General features: G+C 36.6%; 2 protein-coding genes across 7 annotated transcripts in view; one reads left to right on the top strand and one right to left on the bottom strand.

Annotated features, from left to right (window-relative positions):
* Positions 1-11,450: 11,450 nt before the first annotated feature.
* Positions 11,451-24,640, bottom strand: part of LOC306653321 (sphingosine-1-phosphate phosphatase 1) — a 116,384-nt gene continuing 103,194 nt past the window's right edge. For all 6 annotated transcript variants that reach the window (XM_079126289.1, XM_079126292.1, XM_079126293.1 and 3 more), the window contains one exon: positions 11,451-13,332. In XM_079126289.1, coding sequence (XP_078982415.1) covers positions 12,139-13,332 — 1,194 coding nt within the window. In that variant the 3' untranslated portion in view covers positions 11,451-12,138. The remainder of the gene's footprint in view (positions 13,333-24,640) is intronic.
* LOC306654039 (nuclear transcription factor Y subunit beta-like) lies at positions 14,836-15,901 on the top strand. Its single transcript, XM_079127251.1, is given in 2 exon segments — positions 14,836-15,407; positions 15,410-15,901. Coding segments are annotated over 2 exon segments (615 nt in total). The 5' UTR covers positions 14,836-15,040; the 3' UTR covers positions 15,658-15,901.

Here is a 24,640-nt window from a genome sequence, read left to right as displayed (position 1 = left end):
AGTGCATTCAAGAAAAGAATGAAAAATCATAAAATAAATGACCTAACATTACAGCTTGAAGCCCTAGAAAGAGAAGAACAGAATAACAGCAAAAGTAGTAGAAGACAGAAAATAATTAAAATCAGAGCTGAAATCAATGAAATTGAAACAAAAGAAACAATTCAAAAAATTGACAAAACAAAAAGTTGGTTCTTTGAAAAAGTAAACAAAATAGACAAACCCTTAGCCACACTAACAAAGAGAAGAAGAGAGAAAACTCAAATTACTAAAATTTGTGATGAAAAAGGAAATATCACAACAGACACTGAAAGAATGGACCTTTTTTTAAGCTGTCTGAGGTCACCCTCCCAGTTATCTTAACTCCCTAAGGTCACCCTCCCAGTCATCTCAACTCCCTAAGGTCACCCTCCCAGGAATGGGAACAAAGCCCTTAAAGCTGTTCCAAGAAACAGCCCCAAACAGAGAATAAAAGGGTAAATTGAGCCAGATAGCCAGATAGTGATCAAACAGAATGATTACCAGAAACTATTGACCAGAATCTACGCCCTGTTGTAAAACATTGTGAAACATGTTGTATGTTATCAGCAAACCCAGAACCCCCTTTGAAATTTCCCGGCAGCTTTGTCCCCCTTTTCCCTTTCATGTGCGACCCCTCCCGATGTGTGGTTTCTGCCTTTATAAACCTACAAGATTTTCTGCTAGGGACTCGACTCCTCGAGTTGGGTCCCAGCGCGCTGGAATAAACACCTCTTGCAGTTTGCATCAAGTGACGCCTCCTGTGGTTGATTGGGGTTGCCGTCCATCCATGGGACAGAGTTGGGGTTTCCTTTTTTGGGGGCCTTACAACACCACTGAGACACATAACATAATGAGAAGCTACTTTGGAAATCTGTATTCCAACAAAATAGAAAATACCAAAGACATTGACAAATTTCTAGAGACACATGCTCCTCCCAAACTGAACCAGGAGGAAATACATGATTTAAACAGATCAATATCAAACAATGAAATAGAAGAAGCCATCAGAAGCCTACCATCCAAGAAAAGCCCAGGACCAGACGGATTCTCAGCTGAGTTCTACAAGACCTTCAAAGAAGATCTCATTCCAATACTTCTCAAAGTATTCCAGGAAATAGAAAAGGAAGGAACCCTACCAAACTCATTCTATGAAGCTAATATCACCCTCATATCCAAACCAGGCAAAGACACATCAAGAAAAGAAAATTTTAGACCAATATCCTTGATGAATATAGATGCAAAGATCCTTAACAAAATACTGGCAAGTCATATCCAAAAACAAATTAAGAAAATTGTGCACCACGATCAAGTGGGGTTCATCCCTGGAATGCAAGGATGGTTTAACATCTGTAAGTCAATAAATGTAATCCATCATGTCAATAGACTTAAGGATAAGAATCATATGGTTATTTCAAATGATGCAGAAAAAGTGTTCGACAAAATACAACACCCCTTCATGCTGAAAACACTAGAAAAAATAGGAATAGTAGGAACATACCTGAACATTGTAAAAGTTATTTATGCTAAGCCCATGGCCAACATCATTCTTAATGAAGAAAAACTGAAAGCATTCCCTTTAAAGATGGGAACAAGACAGGGATGTCCTCTTTTGCCACTTCGATTCAACATTGTCCTTGAAATACTAGCCAGAGCAATTACACAGGCTAAAGAAATTAAAGGGATACAAATAGGAAAAGAGGAACTTAAGCTGTCACTATTTGCTGATGACATGATTCTATATTTAGAGGATTCAAAAACCTCCTCTAGAAAACTTCTAGACCTCATCAATGAATTCAGCAAAATAGCACGCTATAAAATCAACACGCATAAATCTAAAGCATTTTTATACGCAAGCGATGAAACAGCTGAAAGGGAAATGAGGAAAACAACTCCATTTGCAATAGCCTCAAAAAAAAAAAATAAAAATAAAATACTTGGGAATCAACCTAACCAAAGAGGTAAAAGATCTCTACAATGAAAACTACAAATCATTGAAGAAAGAAATTGAGGAAGACCTTAGAAGATGGAAAGATCTCCCATGTTCTTGGATAGGCAGAATTAATATTATCAAAATGGCCATTCTACCAAAGGTTCTATACAGATTTAATGCAATTCCAATTAAAATCCCTATGATGTTTCTCATGGAAACAGAAATAGCCATCATAAAATTCATCTGGAAGAACAAAAGACCCAGAATAGCCAAAGCAATCCTGGGCAGGAAGAGTGATGCAGGAGGTATCACTATACCAGATCTTAAACTCTACTATAGGGCAATAGTAACAAAAACGGCATGATATTGGCACCAAAATAGTACAGGATAGAAAACACAGAGACATACCCACATAAGTACAGTTAGCTCATACAAGACAAGGGTGCCAAAAACTTACAATGGAGAAAAGATAGCCTCTTCAACAAATGGTGCTGGCAAAACTGGAAATCCATATGCAGTAAAATGAAATTAACTCCTATCTCTCACCCTGTACAAAACTCAACTCAAATGGATCAAGGATCTAGGAATTAGACCTGAGACCCTTCACCAAATAGAAGAAAAAGTAGGCCCAAATCTCTATCACGTTGGCTTAGGACCAGGCTTCCTTAACAAGACCCCCATAGTGCAAGAAATAAAAGCAAGAATCAATAAATGGGATAGATTCAAACTAAAAAGCTTTCTCTCAGTGTGGGAAACAATAATGTGTGAGGCACTGGGTTCAATTCTCAGTACCACATGTAAATAAATGAATAAAATAAAGGTCTATCAACATATAAAAGATTTTTTTAAAATAAATAAAGATAAATAAATTAAGGTATTTAAATTTTTTCTCTCCTTTATCAGAATAACCCTCATAGTGGTGAAGCCAGAATTGGGGACAGGCAGTTAGTGTAGAAATAGAGGATCCCGTCAAATGGAAGAAATAGAGGCCATGAAAGCCATCTGCCTCTGGAAGTTGGAGACTGCCCTGGGAGAATGAAATGTCAATGATCTCCAGAGCCCATTGATTATCAAATTTACCTGCCCTTGTCAGGCAAGAGGCTGCTAATTAATGCCCTTTGGGCTCTTACCTGGCTGAATCACTTGCCCCGCCCCTTTTCACTTTTTACATCTTACCTACAAAACCAGGTCTAGTAAGTAGGCAGGAAGGAGAGCTAAGGGGGAAGAGATGGAGAACAAAAAGGGACCTTAACCTATAGAGGATGTAGGGCGCGCTCACTTCTTGGGACTCTAGAACATCAGCCATGGCCCCCTTCTCACTTCAGGGAGAAGTCTGTATTATTATCTTTAAATAAAACCTGCTTAATATGCTTGCCTCGGTGTGCGTCTCTGATGTTATACTACAACCCCTGAGGAAACAGAACCTGTCACCGGGAAATGGTGATATCAGTGGTTTTTTGTTTTGTTTTGTTTTTGGTACTGGGGATTGAACACAGGGGTGTTGAACCCCTGAGCAATATCCCTGGTCCTTTTTATATTTTATATAGATACAGGGTCTTTCTGAATTGCCAAGGCTGACTTTGAACCCAGGATCTTCCTGCCTCAGTCTCCCGAATTGCTGGGATTATAGGCATGTATCACTGTGCCCAGTTCTCTCAGTGTTTCTTTTAAAACAGTTCAGATGATGATTCATTTTGTTTGTCTAAAAAGTATCTTAATTTCCTTTTAAAAATATTTGTTTTAGTTGTAGATGGACACAATACCTTTATTTTTTTATGTGGTACTGAGGATCGAACCCAGGGCTTCACGCATGCTAGGTGAGCGCTCAACCTCTAAGCCACAACCCCAGCCCTTTAATTTCCTTTTTAACAATATTTTTTCTGCTTAAAATTCTGTATGGGCTGGGTTATTTTTCGTCTTATCATTTTAAGTATTTTCTGCCCTCTCGGTTCCATTTTTTCTCTTAAGTTAGTTGTTAGTCTAACGTTATAACTGAGAAGGGAACTTGTCTGTTCTTCAGCTGGATTTCAGAAATTTGATAATGAAAGCATGCATGCTTTCCTTTGTATGTATCCAGTTTGGAAATACTAAATTTATTGAATCTGTGGATTGATGATTTTCAACATTTTTGAAAAATTTGTGACTGTTATCTTCTTAGATATTTGATTTGCTCCATTTTCTCTCTCCCTGCAGCTTCTACAGTTCAAATTATACAAATGTTAGACCTTATTATAGTCTCACATGTCTCCTAACATTTTTTCACGCTTTTTTCTCTTTACTGCATTTTATGTATTTTTTATTGACTTGTCTTCCAGTTCACTAATACATTCTTCTGCAGGATCTGATATGAAATTCATTCATTGAGCTCTTAATTCAGTGATTGAATGTCCGTGTGTGTGTGTGTGTGTGTATAGTGTGATGTTGAGGGCTGGGATGTAGCTCAGTGGCAAACTGATTGCATTATATGCATGAAGTCCTGGTTTGATCCCCCGTTCCAAAAAAGACAAGACAAAACAAAAACAAAAACAAAAACAAAAAAACCCAAAAAACAGTTTGATGTTAAAATTATCCTCCTTCTTAATCTGTTATCTATTTTAATATATACTATCTAGTAATTCTTTGTCTGAGACTATCTAGATCAGTTTGTCTTTTTCCACTGATTTTCAGTTACTTTTGTCTTTTCATGTGCCTATGTATTTATTATTGAATATCAGACATTGTGTGATATTATCTTCCACCAGAGACGATTCATCCCTCCATGAAGAATTTAATAGACAATTGGAGGTTAAAATAACCATTGTAATTTGTAGGATATTAAATGTCAGGTATTTGCATTGGTGATTTTAAAGTTCATAAGAGCCTTTCCTGAATTTGTAGGAAGTATCATAAACTTCTCTGAAATCAGTATAAAACAGCATAAAAAATGATTCACTGGAAGCTCAATTAGGTGTTTTAAAGTTCACATATGTCCATTCATCTGCCTAAACCTATCTTTATATAATAATATCCTCATTCTTTTCTGTCTTTCAAAACTCACATGAATACCTCTTATTAGCAGATTTGCCAGATGGATGGGGAAGAGGGTTCTGAGGAATGTTCCTAAATTTTCTACAATGGAAAAAAAAAAAAAAAAAAAGGCTCTTAAAATGGAGGTGTTTGTGATGCCAAGCTGACGACAACTCATCGCAAGAGAAACACCTGATCCAATGTCAGAGTTAGTGATGCCAATTTTTCTTCATCATCATTTTATTACAGAAAGTATCACAAATAGCTTTAGCATTAAAATCACAAAAAAGGACCATTAGAATAATCAGTAGAATTCAACTAGAATACCAAACTTCAAACCAAAACTGTATTATAATGAAATTTTTTTTTTTTTTTTTTTTGGTACCAAGGAGTGAACGCAGGGGCGCTTAAATCATTGAACCACGAAACTCCCAACCATTTTTTACATTTTATTTAGAGTCAGGGTCTTGCTAAAGTTGCTTTGTGCCTCTCTAATTTGCTGAGACTGGCTTCAAACTTGCAATCCTCCTGCCTCAGTCTCTCAAGCCACTAGGATTACAGGCATGTGGCACCATGCCTGGCTTATAGTAAATGATTTCTCATGAACTTTCTCTTCACATACTTGTCCTTGGTTGAATACTCTATAATCCAACTGATAAGAGGTAGCTGAAAGCAATTATGTATATAATATGTATTTCTGATTTCACCTATTTTTTTTTTTATATGGACAAGTGAGTCAGTACTACAATGGTAAAATTACAGTGGACAGACTAATACAGTTGCTTTCGACAACTGACACAGAAATTCACCTAATAGAATTGGATGGATATGTTACTACATACAACAATGGCTGAGCTTCAAGCTTTTTAAAGGAAGATAGGATTTTCCAAATTATCGTATCTTTAAAGAAGAGAACAAATTAATATGATTGACTCACAGAAGTAATTTTAAGAGCTAGATGTGATGATGCATGCCCGTAATTCCAGATACTTGAGAGGCTAAGGCAGGAGGATCATGAGTTTCAGATCAGCCCGGGCAATTGTGGTTTTCATCATATGACTAAAATACCTGATGAGAACAACTTAAACAAGAGAAAGTTTATTTGGGGCTTATGGTTTCAGGGGTTCAGTCCATGGTTTGGTGACTCCATAGCTCTGGGCTGAAGGTGAGACAGAACATTGCAGGAGAAGGACATGGTGGAAGGGTGCTTTTCTTTTCATGGTGGCCAGAAAGAAGTGAGCTCTCTTTATCAACCACAACTTCTTTGGTCCCAGTTTTACCTTCACTTTTCTGGACAAACTGTACATTTTGAAAATTCTTCAGCTCTGTTTTTTGTTCTTGATTCTCACAGTAAATATGGCTAAAAGCTGTCATCAAAATTCATGCCACTGCCTGAATTCTGTGCTGCCTTAAATTTTTCTCCACCAGATTAAACAGTTCCTCATTTTTTAAATTCAGCTTCACACAAAATCTCAGAACATGGGCAAAATGTAGATAAGTTCTTTGCCATAATGTACTATGAATGGCCTCTAGTCCTATTTCCAAGAGTCCCTGTTCTGAAACTACATGAACAGTCTTTACTGTCTGCTACACTCTTAACATTCTGGTCATCACCAGAATTGCCTATTAAGCTTTGCATTTCCAAAATTTTTCAAATTCCTTTGAAAAATCAGTTCCAAAGACTTGGGAACCACATGGTCAGGTTAGACACAATGACCCCACTCCTGGTACCAATTTTTTTTTTTTTTAATTAAAAATTTTTTTTGTAGATGGACACAATGCCTTTATTTCATTTATTTTTATGTGGTGCTAAGGATTGAACCCAGTGCCCCCCACACACCAGGCAAGTGCTCTACCACTGAGCTACAATCTCAGCCCCCTGGTACCAACTTCTGTGTTAGTTAGGTTTTCATCATTGTGACCACAATACCTGACAACAATAACTTGGAGGAGGAAAAGTTTATTTGGTGCTCATCATTTCAGATGTTCAGTCCAAGGTCAGTTGACTCCTTTGTTCTGGGCCAAAGGCAAGGAAGAACATCATGGCAGAAGAATGTAGTAAAGGATCACTGTTATATTCTTGGCAGTCAGGAAACTGAGTGAAAAGGGGAAGGGCTTCAAGGAAGATGAATCCCTTCAGGGAATGAACCCAGTGACCCACTTCCTCTAACCATGTATTCCACCTGCCTACAGTTACTTCCCAGTTAATTCAAATTAGGATGGACAGATTATGCTACAACTCTCATAACACTATCAATTTATCTCTGAATATTCCTGCATCAGCACACAAGATTTTAGGGGACACCATACCCAAAACATAATGACAACTTAGAGCCTGTCTTAAAAATAAAAATTGAAGTAATATTAATGTTAGGAAAAAAAGGGCAGATTTAAGAAAACAGAAATGGCAGGAGATATGAAAACAACAAATGATAACATCTAACACCAGTGTCAATAAGATATGCAATCTAATATATTCAACAGATTAAGATGTTATCTAGGGCTGGGGTTGTGGCTCAGTGGTAGAGCGCTCGCCTGGCATGCATGAGGCACTGGGTTCAATTCTCAGCACCACATATAAATAAATGAAAAAAATAAAGGTCTATTGACATCTAAAAATATATATATTTTTTTAAGAAAGATGTTATATATATCCATGGTACCTTCAATTCTTGCTCTTTTGTAGACTTTGTTTTCAACTTGATTTTTTATTACTTAGAGGAGGAAAGCAGTTATCTGCAGGTATGTGTGTAGAAATATACAGGCTTATAAATGAGGCAGGGCAATAGTTTCAGAGCCTACCTGAGACCAGTTAGGGAAAGACATTGAAGCTTTGTGTGGAAACAGATTTGTGGTGGTACTTTGACTAATACAATGTTGAAAACAAGTCAGAAGAAGCGCAAAATCTCTTAACTCCAAAGCAAACCTTTTAATCAATCACTATAAGACTTCTGTCACTCTGAACACTAAAAGGAGAGCTAAAGTATACCTACTTGACTGAGAGGCATAAGAAGAAAGGGGAAGGAGGAAGGCAGGAACAGTGAACAGTAAGACAAAGGAGAGAAGTGCTTTGCCACTACAGTGGTACATATTGTGGCACTTTACCGTCTAGGTTTCACACGGCGTTTTGTTCATGCTCTCAGCACTTACGATGCTACATTTAAATGTGCTTTATGTGTCTATCTCATAATCTGTGACCTCTTCCAAGACAAAACTGCATCTTACTCCATGATATCCCCTCTGCAGGATTCACAGTAAACACTGGAACAGTTATATTAATGTACGTCATTACTTAGGTTGTCTACTTCTGTGGACGACAGTCCAATAGGAGTCCACACACCGCTTGCATTTGATGCACACTGATTAAAGTAAAATAGTGCTTTTTAACTATTACCTCTTTTTTGGGGGTGGGGGTGGGGGTGCTGGGGATCGAACCCAGGGCCTTGTGCTATACAAGGCAAGCACTCTACCGACTGAGCTATCTCCTCAGCCCCTAACTATTACCTCTTAAAGGACATGTGTTTAATATAACATTTCCCCATTAAGCATAATAGTTACAATAGGTTTTTGATATATAATCCTTCAGCAGAGAAACAGGTGTGTAGTATACATCTGTAGACCCAGCAACCTGAGAGGCTGAGGCAGGAGGATCACAAGTTCAAGGCCATCCTCAAGAACCTAGCAAGGCCCTAAGAACTTGGTGAGACCCTGTCTCAAAATAAAAATATATAAAGGGCTGGGGATGTGGCTCAGTGGTAAAGCACCTCTGGGTTTGATCCTTAGTACTTAAAAAAAGAAAAAAAGGATTCTGTTGCTAGTTTGGTATTTATATTTTTTGTTTTATTTGTTCTAATTTATTATACATGGCAGTAAAATGCATTTATACATTTTGATAGATCATACAAAATGGAGTATAATTTCTCATTTTTCAGATTATATACATTGTAGGATCACATCAGTCATATATGTACATGAGATAATAATGCTGGTTCCACTCTACTATCCTTTCTACCCCCATAACCCTTCCACTCCCTTTACTCACCTCTACCTAATATAAAGTAACTCTATTCTTCCCTATCTCCCTCACTTACTGTGAATTAGCATCCACATATCAGAGAAAACATTCGGTCTTTGATTTTTTGGGATTGGCTTATTTCACTTAGCATGATATTCTCTAACACCATCCATTTACCAGCAAATGCCATAATTTCATTCTCATTTAAAGCTGAGTAATATTCTATCATATATATATACACACACACACACACATTTTCTTTATCCATTCATCTGTTGAAGGACAGCTAGGTTGGTTTCATAGTTTAGCAATTGTGAGTTGAGCTGCTATAAACATTGATGTGGCTGCGTCACTATGGTATGCTAATTTTAAATCGTTTGGGTATAAACTGAGGAGTGGGATAGCTGGGTCAAATGGTGGTTCCATTCCAAGTTTTCTGAAGAATCTCCAACTGCTTTCCATAATGGTTGCACTATTTTGCAGTCGCACCAGCAATGTATATCTTTTTCCCCACATTCTTGCCAACATTTATTGTTGCTTGTATTCTTGATAATTGCCATTCTGATTGGAGATGAAATCTTCGTTTCTCTAATTGCTAGAGATGTTGATCATTTTTTCATATAATTTGTTAATTGATTATACATCTTCTTCTGTGAAGCATCTGTTCAGTTCCTTAGCCCATTTACTGATTGGGTTGTTTTCTTTCTTAAATAGATATAAAAACCTTCCCGTATATTTTTCTGTATCAATTAAAATCATCTTTTTTCCTTTATGTATCATAGATTCTCTGATAGTTACCCTGACATTACCAGGTGAACTACACTTGGTCACAATGAGTTACTTAATATTTTTAAATGTTCATATATACTCATAAACAAAATAGACCTTTTTATAATTCATAAGGTTGAGGCAGAAGAAATGCAAGCTTCGGCAAAATCATGAGGTCCTGTCTTAAAATAAAAAGGTTTGGGGGTGTAGTTCAGTTGTAGAACACATCTGGATTCAATCCCTACTACTCCCAATTTTTTTTTTCAAAAATTTTTAAAAATTACCATTTACTAGTTTCTAGTATATTCACAATTGTGCAATCACCATTAGTCAATTTGGGATTTTTACTCATCTCCAAAAAAAATCTCATACCCTTTAACTGTTACTTCCCCAACCTCCCATCCTCCACCTGCTCTCAACTCCAGCAACCACTAATACATATTCTTTCTCCATACATCTCTACTACCCTTCACATCCCATATGAATGGAATAATATGATATATAATCTTTTGCCAACTACTTGACCTTAGCATGTTTTTAAGATTCATTTGAGTCAAAGCATGTACCAGTTCTTCATTCCTTTTTTTTAATGGGCAAATATCATCCTACTGAATGGATATACTACATTGTGCATATCCATTCATCTACTGATGGACACTTGAATCATCTCTACCCTTTGGCTATTATGACTAAGGCTTTCACATGTTACAAAATATTCTTTTTGCTTTTGCTCCTATTTAAAGATGTGAAAACCATTCATATGTCATAGGTCATATAAAAATAGGCAACGAAGCCAGGGGCGTAGCTCAGTGGTAGAGCGTGGGCTTAGCATGTATCAGGCCCTGGGTTTGATCCCAGAATCACACACACACAAAAAAAACAACAGAAAAAGAATTATATACTTTGAATATTTTAAACTATGATTTATGTATTGTGTAGTCTCAGGTGAGCTATTCTAGATCATAGCCGAAATATAAGCTACATTTTCTACATAAAAACAAATTTTCTCCTAGCATCACAGATTCAAAGATGACATTATTAGTTCACATTTAAAGAGATATAAAAGGTTCTAATGCAATATTTGTCTTTCACAATATTTCTAGTATCTACAGAAAGATATTCTTACCTTTTAGAAAAGATACCAAACCTTCAGAATAATCAACTTCTTTTATTAAGACTCTTTACAGAAATATTTTTTAAAAGACTGACAAAATTAGCAGTAAACAAAACTTCAAGGTTAAAATTAAGAAGCTGAGGTTGTGACTCAGTGGTAGAGCCCTTGCCTGGCATGTGTGAAGCACTGGGTTTGATGCTCCGCACCACATATAAATAATAAAGGTCCATCAACAGCTAAGAAAATATTTAAAAAATAAAGTTAAAATTAAAGCTGAAACACTGTAAAAGAAAATTTTGCCACAAATATTATTGAAAGGATATTTTGAAATAAAGTCTTATTATGGATATTTTTATTTTTATATTTTGTCTCAAAATAAATTTCACAAGATAACTTCAATAACTATTTAACTAAAAGTAAACAATATAAATATTTACTAAATATATTCTTCTCTTTTCAGGTAAATGCCTATGATTCATTGCTATTTATTTGTTTATTTATTTATTGTGCTAGGGATTGAACCCAGGGCCTCATGCAAGCCAAATATGCTTTATCACTGAACTACACCTCAAACCCCTGTTTTATTTCTAAAAAAAAAAAATAATAATTCTATTTACATTCATTAGAATTCTTACATTTAAATATTCCATGGTAATATATTAAGTACATTAAGCAAGTAGAATCTCCTCAATTGAAGAAAATAATCTGACTTTGGTTTTATAAACAATGAAGATAATTTATAATGTAAAAAACTGACCTTAAAAAACAATCAGCCAGGTGTGGCACGTGCCTGTAATCCCAGCAGCTCAGGAGGCTGAGGCCCTGAGCTATTTAGCAAGACCATTTCAAAAAAATATTTAAAAAAGGGTTGGGATGTGGCTCAGTGGTTAAGCACCTCAGGTTCAATCCCTGGTACAAAACAAACAAAACAACAAAAAACCAGCTCAAATCACCTGTTTTATTAAGATTCATCAGCTATCTACTTCTAAAAAGTCCTTATTCGAGCTATTTCTTCATACCCAACATTTACTAACTCAACAGATGGGTCTTTAAAATGAGGCATGTAATTTTACTTTCAACTCATTGATATTCATATTCAACTGGAGGCTTTAAAAATATTTAAGAATACAAACAGATCTCTTGAATTAAACCATTCTCAACATTTGTCCAGGATTGTTTGCTAACTCATCTGTTGTTACATACAAGTTTAAACATGCCTATTACAGGTATAGACAGAAACAATTACTCGAAACTATAAAACCTGTCAAGTAAACTCCCAATGTAACATCACGGCTTTTTCTTTCTCCTGTAAGAATCATTACTGTGAATGCGTACTCGCTGGTGCACAGAAGATGCTATTTTCATGCTGTCTTTCTTCGTAAACATCTTCTCTACTGCTCCAGGTTTCCAAAGTAACAACTGTGCATCTTCTCCACCTGTCAGCAGAGAATCATCCTGTGTGTTCCAATAGAAAGAACGAACTGTGGCAGCATGCCCTCCTTGAAGGGTCGTCACATGGGTCAGTCCCGACGTGGTGCAGTTCATCAGGTGAATCCTTCCTGTGTTTGTTCCTCCAATAACAAACAGTTTGTCCATCTTTTCATGATAGAGGCCACCAATCAAATAGTCCAAATTACCTTCTTTCACGTTAATTATTTCTCTGACATCCTGGATGTTCAAACGTGTAATCGGTTCATCAGTGTCCAAATGATTAAGATCCCACCAAGAAAATCCTTCATCATGTGTCATGCAGTAAATCTGTTTATAGTCCTTCCCACACCAACCAATATAGCTTACTGATGACACTGAGTTACAGGTTGTAACTAGTGCATCTTCTTCATTATCAACATTAATATCAAATACATTTACCAAGCCATCAGTTGAACCGGAGACGACCATGTTGGGATTACTGGGATGGAAACGTACTTGAGTGATATCATCACTGTGTGTCTCTGAATATGCACCAAGTGGGTCTCTAGTAGTAGACGAAACCTGAGAATTAACTCTTGCATCCCAAAATACCAACAATGCATCATCGTCCATTTTTTCTGTACCAGCACAAATGACATGATCATTACAACTGATATCAAAACTGATGAAGACGTTGGAAGTGTAACCCTTGAACAGTTGAACAGGTTTTTCACTGGCTAATCGAGCGTCCCAACATTTTACAGTGCCCTCAGTACTTGCTGAATATACATTGTCACATGAATTGGCAAATTTGACTCCATTAAGAAGTCCAGGATATCCATTAAATTCTCGTAGTATGTTCAATGTTTCTTTATCATATATCCTTATTGATCCATTAGAACATAAAACAGCAACCAAGCTCCCTTTTTCTGCTTCTACAGTCTTTGATGTGTCTATGTCAAGCAGATAAGTGGGTTCCTTAGGTTCTGAGGAACGTTTAATAATATGCAGATTAGAAAATTGTTCCTCAATCTTCTCCATATCAACGTAGCATCCAATGGTAGTAAAACTCTGTAATAGACATATAAAAATTAAAATTAAACTAAATTAAATTTAGTTTCTCTAATGTTGTAATTAAATAAGAAAAAGAGCTAGGGATGTAGCTCAGTGTTTAAGTCCTCTGGGTTCGATCCCTGGTAAATGGGGGGGAAAAAAAAGGCACAAAACAGAAATAGAAGTTGCTCTACTATTTTAATCATTTTCCTATCACAATATAAGTAAAACTCAGTTGCCTTCTAATTTACTCTTCAATGCTGCATTTACCAAGTGTATTTTATGTTAGTAAGAAAAGGTCAATATATATGTATTTAGTAGTTCCTTTTAGTTCAAACCCAATTATTGGTCCTGCTCACAGTCTCAATTTTGGCAAAGACTGTGAGTCATCTTCTGGTCCCAGATGACTCATACAACTTTAGAATTTAAGCAGGGATGTGCAGGCCAGGGAAGGGGGGGGAAGTTCCCCAGAGATGTTCATGCCTTAATCCCTGGAGCCTGAGAATATGTTACGTTACATTGAAAAGGAGAATTGAGGTTGCAGATGGAATTAAGGTTGCCAATTAGCCTAATTTAAAGCTGCCCTTAAAATAGGGAGATTACTCTAGATTATCTGGGTAGGCCCAATATAATCACAAGTGTTTCTAAAAAGTAGATGAGAAACACAAAGTGTTAGAGGGAGATGTTACACGGAAGAAAGGCACAGAGAGATACAACATCACTAGTTTTTAAGATGGGTGTCCTAAGTCAAGAAATGTAGGTAGCCTCTAGAAACTGGAAAAAGCAAGGAAACATTCTTCTCCAGAGGATCCAAGCAGGAATACAAGTCCACTGACACCTTAATTTTAGTCCAGTGACATCCATTTTGGGCTTCTGACGTAAAGAACGATAAGATAATAAATATGGTTGTGTGTTTCAAGCTATCAAATACGCAGGTATTGGTTATAGCAGCAATAGGAAACCAATATAAGTTCCCAGGATAAAAATCTCAAGCAGTAGCAACTTATAAATGGTGGGACTTGTATCTCAACATAGACATTCTGGCTTTAGGAAATGAACTCATAACCACCACACTAGATTGCTTCTCCATGGTAGGTTTTATGTATAACAAGTTCAAAGCCAGAAAATTATACATGCCTAGTGACTTTATCACAGATTTTCTTTTTTGGTACTGGGGATCTAACCCAGGGATGCTTTACCACTGAGTTATATTCCCAGTCTGTTTTATTTTTTATTTTGAGACAGAGTCTCACTAAATTGCTGAGGCTGGCCTTAAACTGACAATTCTCCTCTCTCAGCTTCCTGAATCCTTGGAATTACAGGTGTGCACCACCATACCCAGCTATCACAACCTTTTCCTTTTTTTTTTTTTTTTTTTTGGTTCCAGGGATTGAACCCAGAGGTGCTTATTAACCACTGAGCCACATCCCCAGTCCTTTTTTTTTTTTTTTTTTTATTTTGAGACAGGGTCCCACATTATATTGCTTAGGGCCTTACTAAATTGCAAAGGCTGGGAGGGAGGGGAGGCCGAGTCCTGGAAGCGGAGCTCCGCGCTGGGACTGGTTCCTTCGCAGCCATTTTCTGTCCAACCAAACAGCCGATTGGAGACGGGAGCCAACCAGGGCTGCATTGGAGGTTGAAATTGGACAAAGATTGGACACCATTTTAAACAGGTGTTCTTGAGCACCACTCACAACACCGTTCTGACAGTATTTCATGACAGTAAATGGATGGTGACAGTTCTACAACAGATGCTTCCCAACTAGGGATTTCTGCAGACTATATCGGAGGAAGTCATTATGTGATACAGCCTCACGATGATACTGAGGACAGCATGAATGATTATGAAGATACAAATGGTTCAAAAGAAAGTTTCAGAGAACAAGATATATATCTTCCAATTGCAAACATGGCTAGGATAATGAAAAATGCTATACCTCAAACAGGAAAGATTGCAAAGGATGCCAAAGAATGTGTGCGGGAATGTGTGAGTGAGTTCATAAGCTTTATAACATCAGAGGCAAGTGAAAGATGCCATCAAGAGAAGTGGAAGACAATCAATGGAGAAGATATTCTCTTTGCCATGTCTACCTTAGGTTCGACAGTTATGTAGAACCTCTGAAATTATACCTTCAGAAATTCAGAGAAGCTATGAAAGGAGAGAAGGGAATTGGTGGAGCAGTCACAGCTACAGATGGACTAAGTGAAGAACGTACAGAGGAGGCATTTACTAACCAGTTACCAGCTGGCTTAATAACTGCAGATGGTCAACAACAAAATGTTATGGTTTACACAACGTCCTATCAACAGATTTCTGGTGTTCAACAAATTCAGTTTTCATGATCCGAAGAAATGATGGAATGGGGAGTGGAGAGAAGCGAGCGTGTACGAATCGGGAACAGAGACATCAGAGGAAATGACTGGTGAAGCGGTGTCTCTTTGTATATTAAGTAGCTGTAATGTAGCTTCCTGATGCTTGACTAATTGAGGTGTTAATTCTGACTTGAGATGAGAATCTTTTTCATGAATGATTTTAAAGACAAATTTGGATTTTAAAGGTATTAAAATATTTTTGTTTTGTACAAGAGTTTGTTGCTCTGTATGACGCCTGTATGCATTGTATATTGCAATTTATTACTGTCAGAGATTTGTAGACAGTTTCTTATTTTCATATTGAATCATATTATTTTTGTAATTCAAGTAAGCAGCTGGGTTAATTCATGATGTTTGCCCTTTTAATAAAATATAAGGGTAGAGTTCATTTTGAATGCAAGTTGCCTTTATTATAAATTTGAGTTTGTCTTAGTATGTAATATCTTGCATGATAACCTAGATTTTTAGCATTTGCTGTATTTATTAAAAAAAAATTTTTTTTTTTTTGGGTAAACATTCATGGCTTAAGCAGCACCATTTTTTTAAAAAATGTAATTGACTAAGTGTGAATGCAGAAGCAAATATTGTCTGCCCTATTAAACTTGGTGCCCATTAACAGTGTTTACACTGTTCATTGTGCCTTTTAAGGTAGTTTTAGTTACTGGAGCTTTTGTTTAACACTAGATTTGTTTTTGATTTATGTTATTACGAGTGTTGGAATTCATTTCAGTTTAATGTAGTCCTAGCACTCTTGAAATGGTGCCCCTTTTGTTTGGTGTTTGATTTTTTTTTTCAAAGTGTATCTTCAAGTATTACAGTGTCCTCTTCCAGAAGAGGATTTTACAGATCATGATAAATGTCTTCATTTTACCTTTTTAATTGAAATATCAGGTTTCCTGTTTTCTCATGGAAACCAAGAAACATTGGACATCATTGTGTGTACAGACCTTTTGCACGAATGAGTGAACAAATGGAGAAGAGTGAGTGCTGCGAGCAGCGTGCAGTAGAAGCAGTGTGCTCCCTGATCTTTGCAATAAACTAAACTTAGATAATGTAACTTTGTATAATTTAGTAGTATGTACTTGGGTCGTTGCTTTTTTAAAGTGAGGATTTGTATTTTCTCATCTATTCTTTTTGGTGATAATTAATAGGAGGGGTTTTTTAATTGTAATATCAAAATGGCTATTGGACAGTGCAAGAAGGAAGCTTGGGTAGACGTCGTATATGAGGGACACCCAGGTGTCTGAGGTAGAAGCATTTTCCTAGACACAGGATGAACAGGCACGTTCACTTTGCTGGGAGAAACCTTTGGGAGTAGCATCTATGAGGTCAGTAACTCCTTTGCCTCCTACCCCCATTCAAAAAATAATCTTTATTATAGAAAATTCAGAAAGGAAAAAGGGAGAGGGTGGTTAAGCAGAATCCACAATCATCCTACTGTGTTGAAATAACCAATGTTAATATTTTGATAAATATCATTTGTCCTTTTACTTTGCTAAATATGTACATTTTTTATAAAAATGGGCTCATATTGTGCATACTGTTTTGTAACCTGCTTTTTTCACTTAACAATATATTGTAAACATGTTTCCCAGGTAAAAAAAAATAAAATAAAATAAATAAATTGCAAAGGCTAGCTTTGAATTTGAGATCCTCCTGTGTCCCTAGTCACTGGGATTACAAGTATGCACCACCATGTCTAGCTCGTCAAAGTTTTTCTTTGTTACTTTTCATTAATGAATATTCTAGCGTGCTTCACAGATTCACATCTTCATTCTTAAATTTTTTGTTGCTTTAGTGATAACTTTTTTAAAAAATTTTATTTATTTATATGTGGTGCTGAGGATCGAACCCATGCCCTCACACATGCCAGGCAAGTGCTCTACCACTGAGCCACAACTCCAGCCCCTAGTGATAACGTTTAAAAAAAGATGTCTTTTCATTTTTAAGTGATTACTAACTCAACAGTTAACAGGATTAACTGAAATAATGTGATGTTTTGTGCACAATCTCTGATAGAGCATAGTACATATTCCATAAACAATACTGTAAAAATAACCAGTATCACCACTACCTTTGCCACTAACACCAAATGATAAAGAAGTTGGATTTATCAGAGTGGCTTCAAATAGCAGAATTAAATCAGTGGACAAAAATAATAAAAAGTTGCATTGAGTTCAAAATTGGTACATGAACTACCCCCAACTTTTAATTTTGAATATTTATAAACTATAAAAACTGCTGGGCATGGTAGTACAGTCGTCTGTAAACCCAGTGACTGGGAAGGCTGAGGCAAGAGGATTGCAAGTTTGAGATGAGCCTTGGCAACTTAGTAAGGCCTAAGGTCCTAGGCGGATCCTCTCTCAAAATAAAACATAAAGAGCTGGGGATGTGGCTCAGTGGTTAAGTGACCCTGGGTTCAATCCACAGAACCTTAAATAAATAAATAAATATAAATTAAAAAATTAAAAAAAAAAATCTAAAAGCTGAACACATATATACATACACATAGTCCTTAAGCTCCTGAAGTCCCAACTGTTAACTTCTTGTCATATTTGCTTTCTTTCTTTATTTATACACACTCCTTTTTTGTGTGTGAGAACCATTTGAAAGTTAGTCACAGAAAAAAATGCCACTTCATTTCTATATACTTCAGCATAAGAACATTCCCCAACCTGGTTTTTCATAACACTGAATGTTTTTAAAAGTCCAGGACAATTGTCTCAAAAGATATCCCACATTCTCGATTTGTCCATTTCCTCATGACTAATAGTTTAACATGTTGGGTAGGGACACTATTTAGGTGATACTAAGTACTTTTTGTTGGGTCACATCAGGGAGGAATATAATGTCAAGTATGAGCTCTTGGTTAAGGTGGTCACTATCAGAGTTAAATACACTTTACATTAGATAAATTAAATACACTTTAACTTCTCCCTTTGTAGTTAGTAAATAACCATACAGTGATACTTTGAGATTGTATAATAGCTATTCTTCAACAACCTTTCAACTAAAGATTTTGGCATTCTTTGATTACCTTTGCCTTAATCAATGATTATAGTGGGATCTGCTAGGCAGTCATTCAATCATTCTTTCTACCTCATCTGACATTCATCTAGGGGGGGAAAAAAAGATTCTCTCCCCCTCTCTATTGTCACTAAGAAATTATATTTAATAAGTGTGTAATAGTCCATTGCCTTTTTTTTTTTTTTTTTTTTTTAGATGGGAATTTGTTTTAGTTAGCTTTTTCATTGCTGCAACCAAAATATCCAACAAGAGCAACTTAGAGGAGGAAAAGTTTATTTGGGGCTCACAGTTTAGAAGTCTCAGTTGTACATAGGGCTGATTCTATTGCTCTGGGCCCAAGATGAGGCAGTACAACATGGGGCAAGGGTCCAGTGGAGGAAAGACAGGTCAGGAAGCAGAGAAAGGAGAGAAGAGGTGGGATGGGGCTCCCAGGGAAGATGAACCCTTTCAGGGCACACTCCCCCTGCCTACAGTTACCACCCAGTCTCCATTCAAACTAGGATGGACTAGTTTGAATGGAGCTCTTAAAATCTAATCATTTTACCCCTGTATATTCCTGCAGTAACACAGCTTTTGGAGGATACTTCATATATACAAACCTAACATAGTCTGATTATTTTGCACAGGATGGCCTGGTGTTCCTGGGCTCAAGCAAATCCTGCTTAACTTCCCAAGTAGCTGGGACCACAGGCACAAGCCACCACACTGAGCTTGTTGCCTCTGATATCCAAACTGTTTTGACACTGAGAAATACTTTGTTTTTTAATAACATTATCCCATCAATCTATAAGTCCTACATGGAAAAACTATGGAAGAATTACCTTAGACCAAAAATAGAACTTCATTCAATTTAAGTATTCAGAGCCTACAGAACCACTGACTAGTTATGCTGTGGTAGTTATCAGCATAGCTGTTGGTTTTCCAACCAACAGGCTAAAATGTTTTTTTTTTTTTTTCTGGAACATATGGTTTCTCCTACCTCAGTACTGTAACAATAGCTCTTTCTCTGCCTGGAATCCTCTTCCCCACATTTTCTACATGAATAACTCCTTCCTGTTATTCAGATCATAGTATATGTCTCCTCCCTAGAAAGAACTTCCCCATCAACCTGCATAAAGTTCTCTGTCACACTGCCTATTCTATTAATTTAAAACATTTAAGTGTTTAATTATAGAAAACTTCAAATGTACACAGAGGTGTAGAAGAAAGTATGACAACCAAATATGTAATATCCAGATTTAACAGATGCTAACATTTTTGCCACATTTGATTCAGAATTTTTAAAGAAATGAAACATTATACACACAACTAAAACTTTTACTCCTGTGATTAAGAATTCACAAAAAAGGAACCACATTTATGTGTATATTCTTTGAAGTTTACACTATACATTCAATATAATTTTTGAAAAACTGTATTCTATAAATGAATATTATCTGACTCATGTCATTAAAAACTGGTCACTGAATAAATCAATGCATAATTGATATGATTTTCATGCATTAAGAGCCTAAGAGTTCTAGGAGCAACAGAATAAACCTAAAAGAATATTGCATGCATCTGTGTTTGCATGGGGAACTCCACTCATGGGAATTTGTAAAATAATGGCAAAGTACAAAAGGAACTACTGAGATTTTACATTTGTGAAGAAAAACATTATTTGACATAAATTTTTACCACAAGCTATTCAAAATATCCTAAAATGTGCACTTAACTTTTCACTCCATACTTACAGTGTGACCTCATTTATATTGATGTTTTCAAGTGCCTCCTATCAGTGAACAATCCTATCTAACTCTACTTAAATCCATAGGTCCAACTTGTCCACTAGCAATTTCTCCTTGGATGTGTCCTATTATACTCCCAAACAAAAGTGGTTATTCATGCTCCCCTCTTCCCAAAACCTCCCCCTTAAAAAATATCAAACAACTTACATGTCTCAATTTTCTCCATTTTGTCCAATGGTATTGGCATCATGATGGCATTTGTTCTACCTAGTTATCCAAGGTTGAAATACTCATAAACATCTCACTCTCCCATTCAGACCATTCATTCAATCTCCAAATCCTACTTTTGGGTTGCAGGCTGCTTAGAGAAATATTAGATTAAATCTATTTCTGTAGATCAAAATGATACTGACAATTTCATATGACTCAACCTAACCAACACACCTGGAGAACAAAATTAACATAATTTAAATTGCTTTTTATGTTTGTTAGATGCATAAAATAATGCTTAATTAGCATTCTAGATCTCAATAGTTTGTGAGACAACCCCAGAACTGAGGTGAAATGATGAGATTATGAGGCTTAAAATTGTATCACTGGATTGATCCACTGATATGGATTAACTGTAGGCAGGTAGGATGTGGCTAGAGGACACAGGTCACTAGGGGTATGCCTCTGGGGTTTATATTTTGTCCCAGGTGAGTGGAGCTCTCTCTGCTTCCTGATTGCTACATCCAGAGCTGCTTTCTCCCACCATGCCGTTCTTTTTCTTTTGATACCAGGGATTGAACCCAGGGGCACTTAACCACTGACAGAGGGTCTAAGTTGCTTAGAGCCTCACCACATTGCTGAGGCTGGTCTTGAACTTGCAGTCCTCCTGCTTCAGCCTCCTGAGCCGCTAGGATCACAGGCATGTGCCACCGCACCTGGATCCTACTATGCCTTTCTACAACGTTGTTCTCCCTCACCTCGGACCCAGAACTATGGAGAGGGCACCAAATAAATTTTTCCTCTTCTAAAACTGTTCTTGTTGCCGGGCATGGTTGTGCACTCTTGTAACCCCAGCAACTCAGGGAGTTGAGGCAGGAGGACTGCAAGTTCAAGGCCAGTCTCAGCAATTTAATGAGGCCCTAAGGAACTTAGTGGGACCCTGTCTCTAAATAAAATACAAAAAAAGGGCTGGGGAAGTGGTTCAATGGTTAAGTGCCTTTCTGGGTACAATCCCCAGTATTTAAAAAAAAAAAAAAAAAAGTTCTGTTAGGTCTTCTGGTCACAGCAGCAAAAAAACGGACTAAAATAGACTTTATTCTATCACTATACATCTATGCACACACAGAGGGAAAGAAAAGAGTACCAAAGGAAAGAGTAATGAAGATAGGCAGAAAGAGAACAGTACAGAAAAGTGAAAGGGGAGTTACTGCCACCACACTGCTGTCCATACCTTTCCCAATACTGACATTAAAAGAAAAAAAAGTCCAGATAAAGAAAAAGTCATATGCTGTAGTAGTTTGCTTGACTGAAAAATTTTTTCTTCACTGAAAAGAAATTCCTCATCCTTGAGTTAGAGGATGTAGCAAGCAACCACAACCCATTTAAATATGGACCTACATGTTCTGGGAATGGAGGTAAATACTAATATCTCATCTTGCCTAGAATTCAAGGAGTCACCTAGTTCAGATCAAGAATAGCAGAAAACCCACAGTGCCCTAGCACTGAGTCATCGCTGCTGTTGTGGTTGTTACTGGAATACAAAATTCTCTGGTATGAATATAATGTAGTAGTTGGGAGAGATTTGGAAAGATACCCCAATGGACACCTTGGAGCAAGCTTCCAACAGTAACTATATGATGAATGGCCACCTGTAACATTCTGGGGGAGAGATACTAGGGATTGAACCTGGGGTGCTTTACCTCTGAGCTACATCTCCAGCCCTTTTTTGAGACAGGGTTTCATCAAGGTACTGAGACTGGCCTTGAATTTTCAATCCTGTCTCAGTCTCCCAAGACGCTGGGATCACAAGCATGCCCTACCGGTAGCACTACTGTACCTGGCCCATCTTGCAAAATACTGCATGAGAAATGCTGACTAACCTCTGATCTGAAACATTGTTCTTAGCTAATTAAGAGTTGACTACTTAGTAATAAAATAACTAAACCTAAGTAAGTAGGAACTTCTCTTGAAGCTTTTGTCTAAGTAAAATTTAAGCTATTTTTTATCACATTGTTTCATCTTATTTCCTAAAAGAAACCAAGTAATGTTTTTCCTATTTATAAAACACATCTTAAATAAATATAACTGCAACTGAGTATTGCTTATTCTTCAATTGGTTCAGTTTGAATATGATATATGAAGGCCTAGTTTAAATAACTTCATAAAAGAGGAAGTAGACAAAAATTATTAGAATAAATACCTGTTTAGAAACTGATTATGAAATGTAGTACATGAAATCTTCTGCATATTATTTTTGCATAAAATATTAGCAGTACCCTTAGAAAGAAGCCAATTTTTATTTTTCAGATAGGAACATTCATGAGAACGTTCATCATAATTGAAAGATTTGGCAACATAAGCAGCATGAATTACTACCTTTTTAATATTGAAAAGTAACAATTGCCTGGGAAGTGTGATTTTTTTTTTTGAGACAGTTTATCAGATGTGGGTTAGATATCCTAATTCCCCACAACTGATACTCAATATTGCCTATTGACTATAAGTACCAAGCTCTAATGATTGTGAAATATAAATGTCCCCAATACAGAGAAGTATAATGGGAAAGTCATTCAGGAATGGGCTCCAAAAATTTAGCAATCCATACTTAGAATTTAACAATAATAATGCCACTACATCTATTAAATTGGACCAGAATAATTGAGTCAGAGAAGAAAATCACAATTGGAGTTTAAGAAATGCTCAGTTCTGTGCCAGAAACTTATCTCTGATATATACATATGTGTGAGACAGTATCACCATTTTACAGAGGAAACTGAAGCTGAGAGCCTGCTTGTTCATGCTCTCAGAGCTGAGAGCATGGTGAGTACACAGGGGGAGTCTGGTTTGAAATTCAAGTAACCTCAAAACCTGTGAATCTGTATTCATTCAAATACTAAGCTATGCTGAACTAATATACTACAGGTTTAACAACCCTAAACCAAAAACTCGAAATGCTCCAAAAACCCAAAGTGCTCTAAAATTCAAAACCTTTGTAGAACTGGCATGACAGAAAATTTTATGCTTGATCTCATGTGTTGGAGCACAGTCAAAATACAGGTGCACTAAAAATATTGTATAAAATTGTTTTCAGGCTATGTGTATAAGATGTATATGAAACAAATTAACTTTGTGGGTTTTTTAAACTTTATTTTTATTTACTTATTTTTATATGGTGCTGAGAATTGAACCTAGCACCTCACATGTATGAGGCTGGGGCTCTACTGCTGAGCCACAACTCCAGCTCTAATTTTGTGTTTAAACTTGAGTTCCAATCCCAAGATACACACACACACACACACACACACAAAAAAAAGTATTCCAAAATCTGAAACACTTAAGACACTCAATCTTCATTATCAACTTTAAGAATAAGCACATTAGGCTTTGAGAAAAAGGAAGCAGTATGATGGAGAAAACACATACCAACCTAGAAAAGCTTACAGTGGGCAACCAGTCCTCGCTCTCCCTTTTTTTTTTTTTGTACTGGGGATTGAACCCAAGTGTGCTTAATCACTGAGCCATGCCCCTAGCCCCTGTTTATGTTTTGAGACAGGGACTCACTAAATTGCTGAGGCTGGCTTTGAACTTGCAATCCTCCTGCCTCGGGCTCCTGAGTCCCTGGGATTACTTTTGATTTTTGTATTCCACTTTTATTTTAACAAACTTTGTTATGGAATAGAGAACAGTAAAAGAAACCCCCTGTACCTCTCATCCAGTACAAATAATTATATTCTCCAAAAGTTATTGTTAGTAACAGGAGTCAGTTGTGTGTAATATTTCATTTGAAAAGCAATTAAGAAACCTGAATGGACAGAATGATGTTATTCCTCTAATTTCTCCTTTTCATCCCCATAAGCCCCAGAATGGTTTCTGGACTTGTCTCCACCTCAAGGGACCAACCCTGATTAGCCTACACCAACTACAGCATCTTATTCCTTTTATCATTAATTGGTTCAGAAACCTTACAAATAAGCTACTCTGCATCCATT

This window comes from Sciurus vulgaris (assembly GCF_902686455.1).
Source record: "Sciurus vulgaris genome assembly, chromosome: 2".
NCBI classification, from domain to species: domain Eukaryota; kingdom Metazoa; phylum Chordata; class Mammalia; order Rodentia; family Sciuridae; genus Sciurus; species Sciurus vulgaris.
The sequence above is the reverse complement of the archived record's forward strand: the minus strand, read 5'-3'. Positions and strand labels throughout refer to the sequence as shown.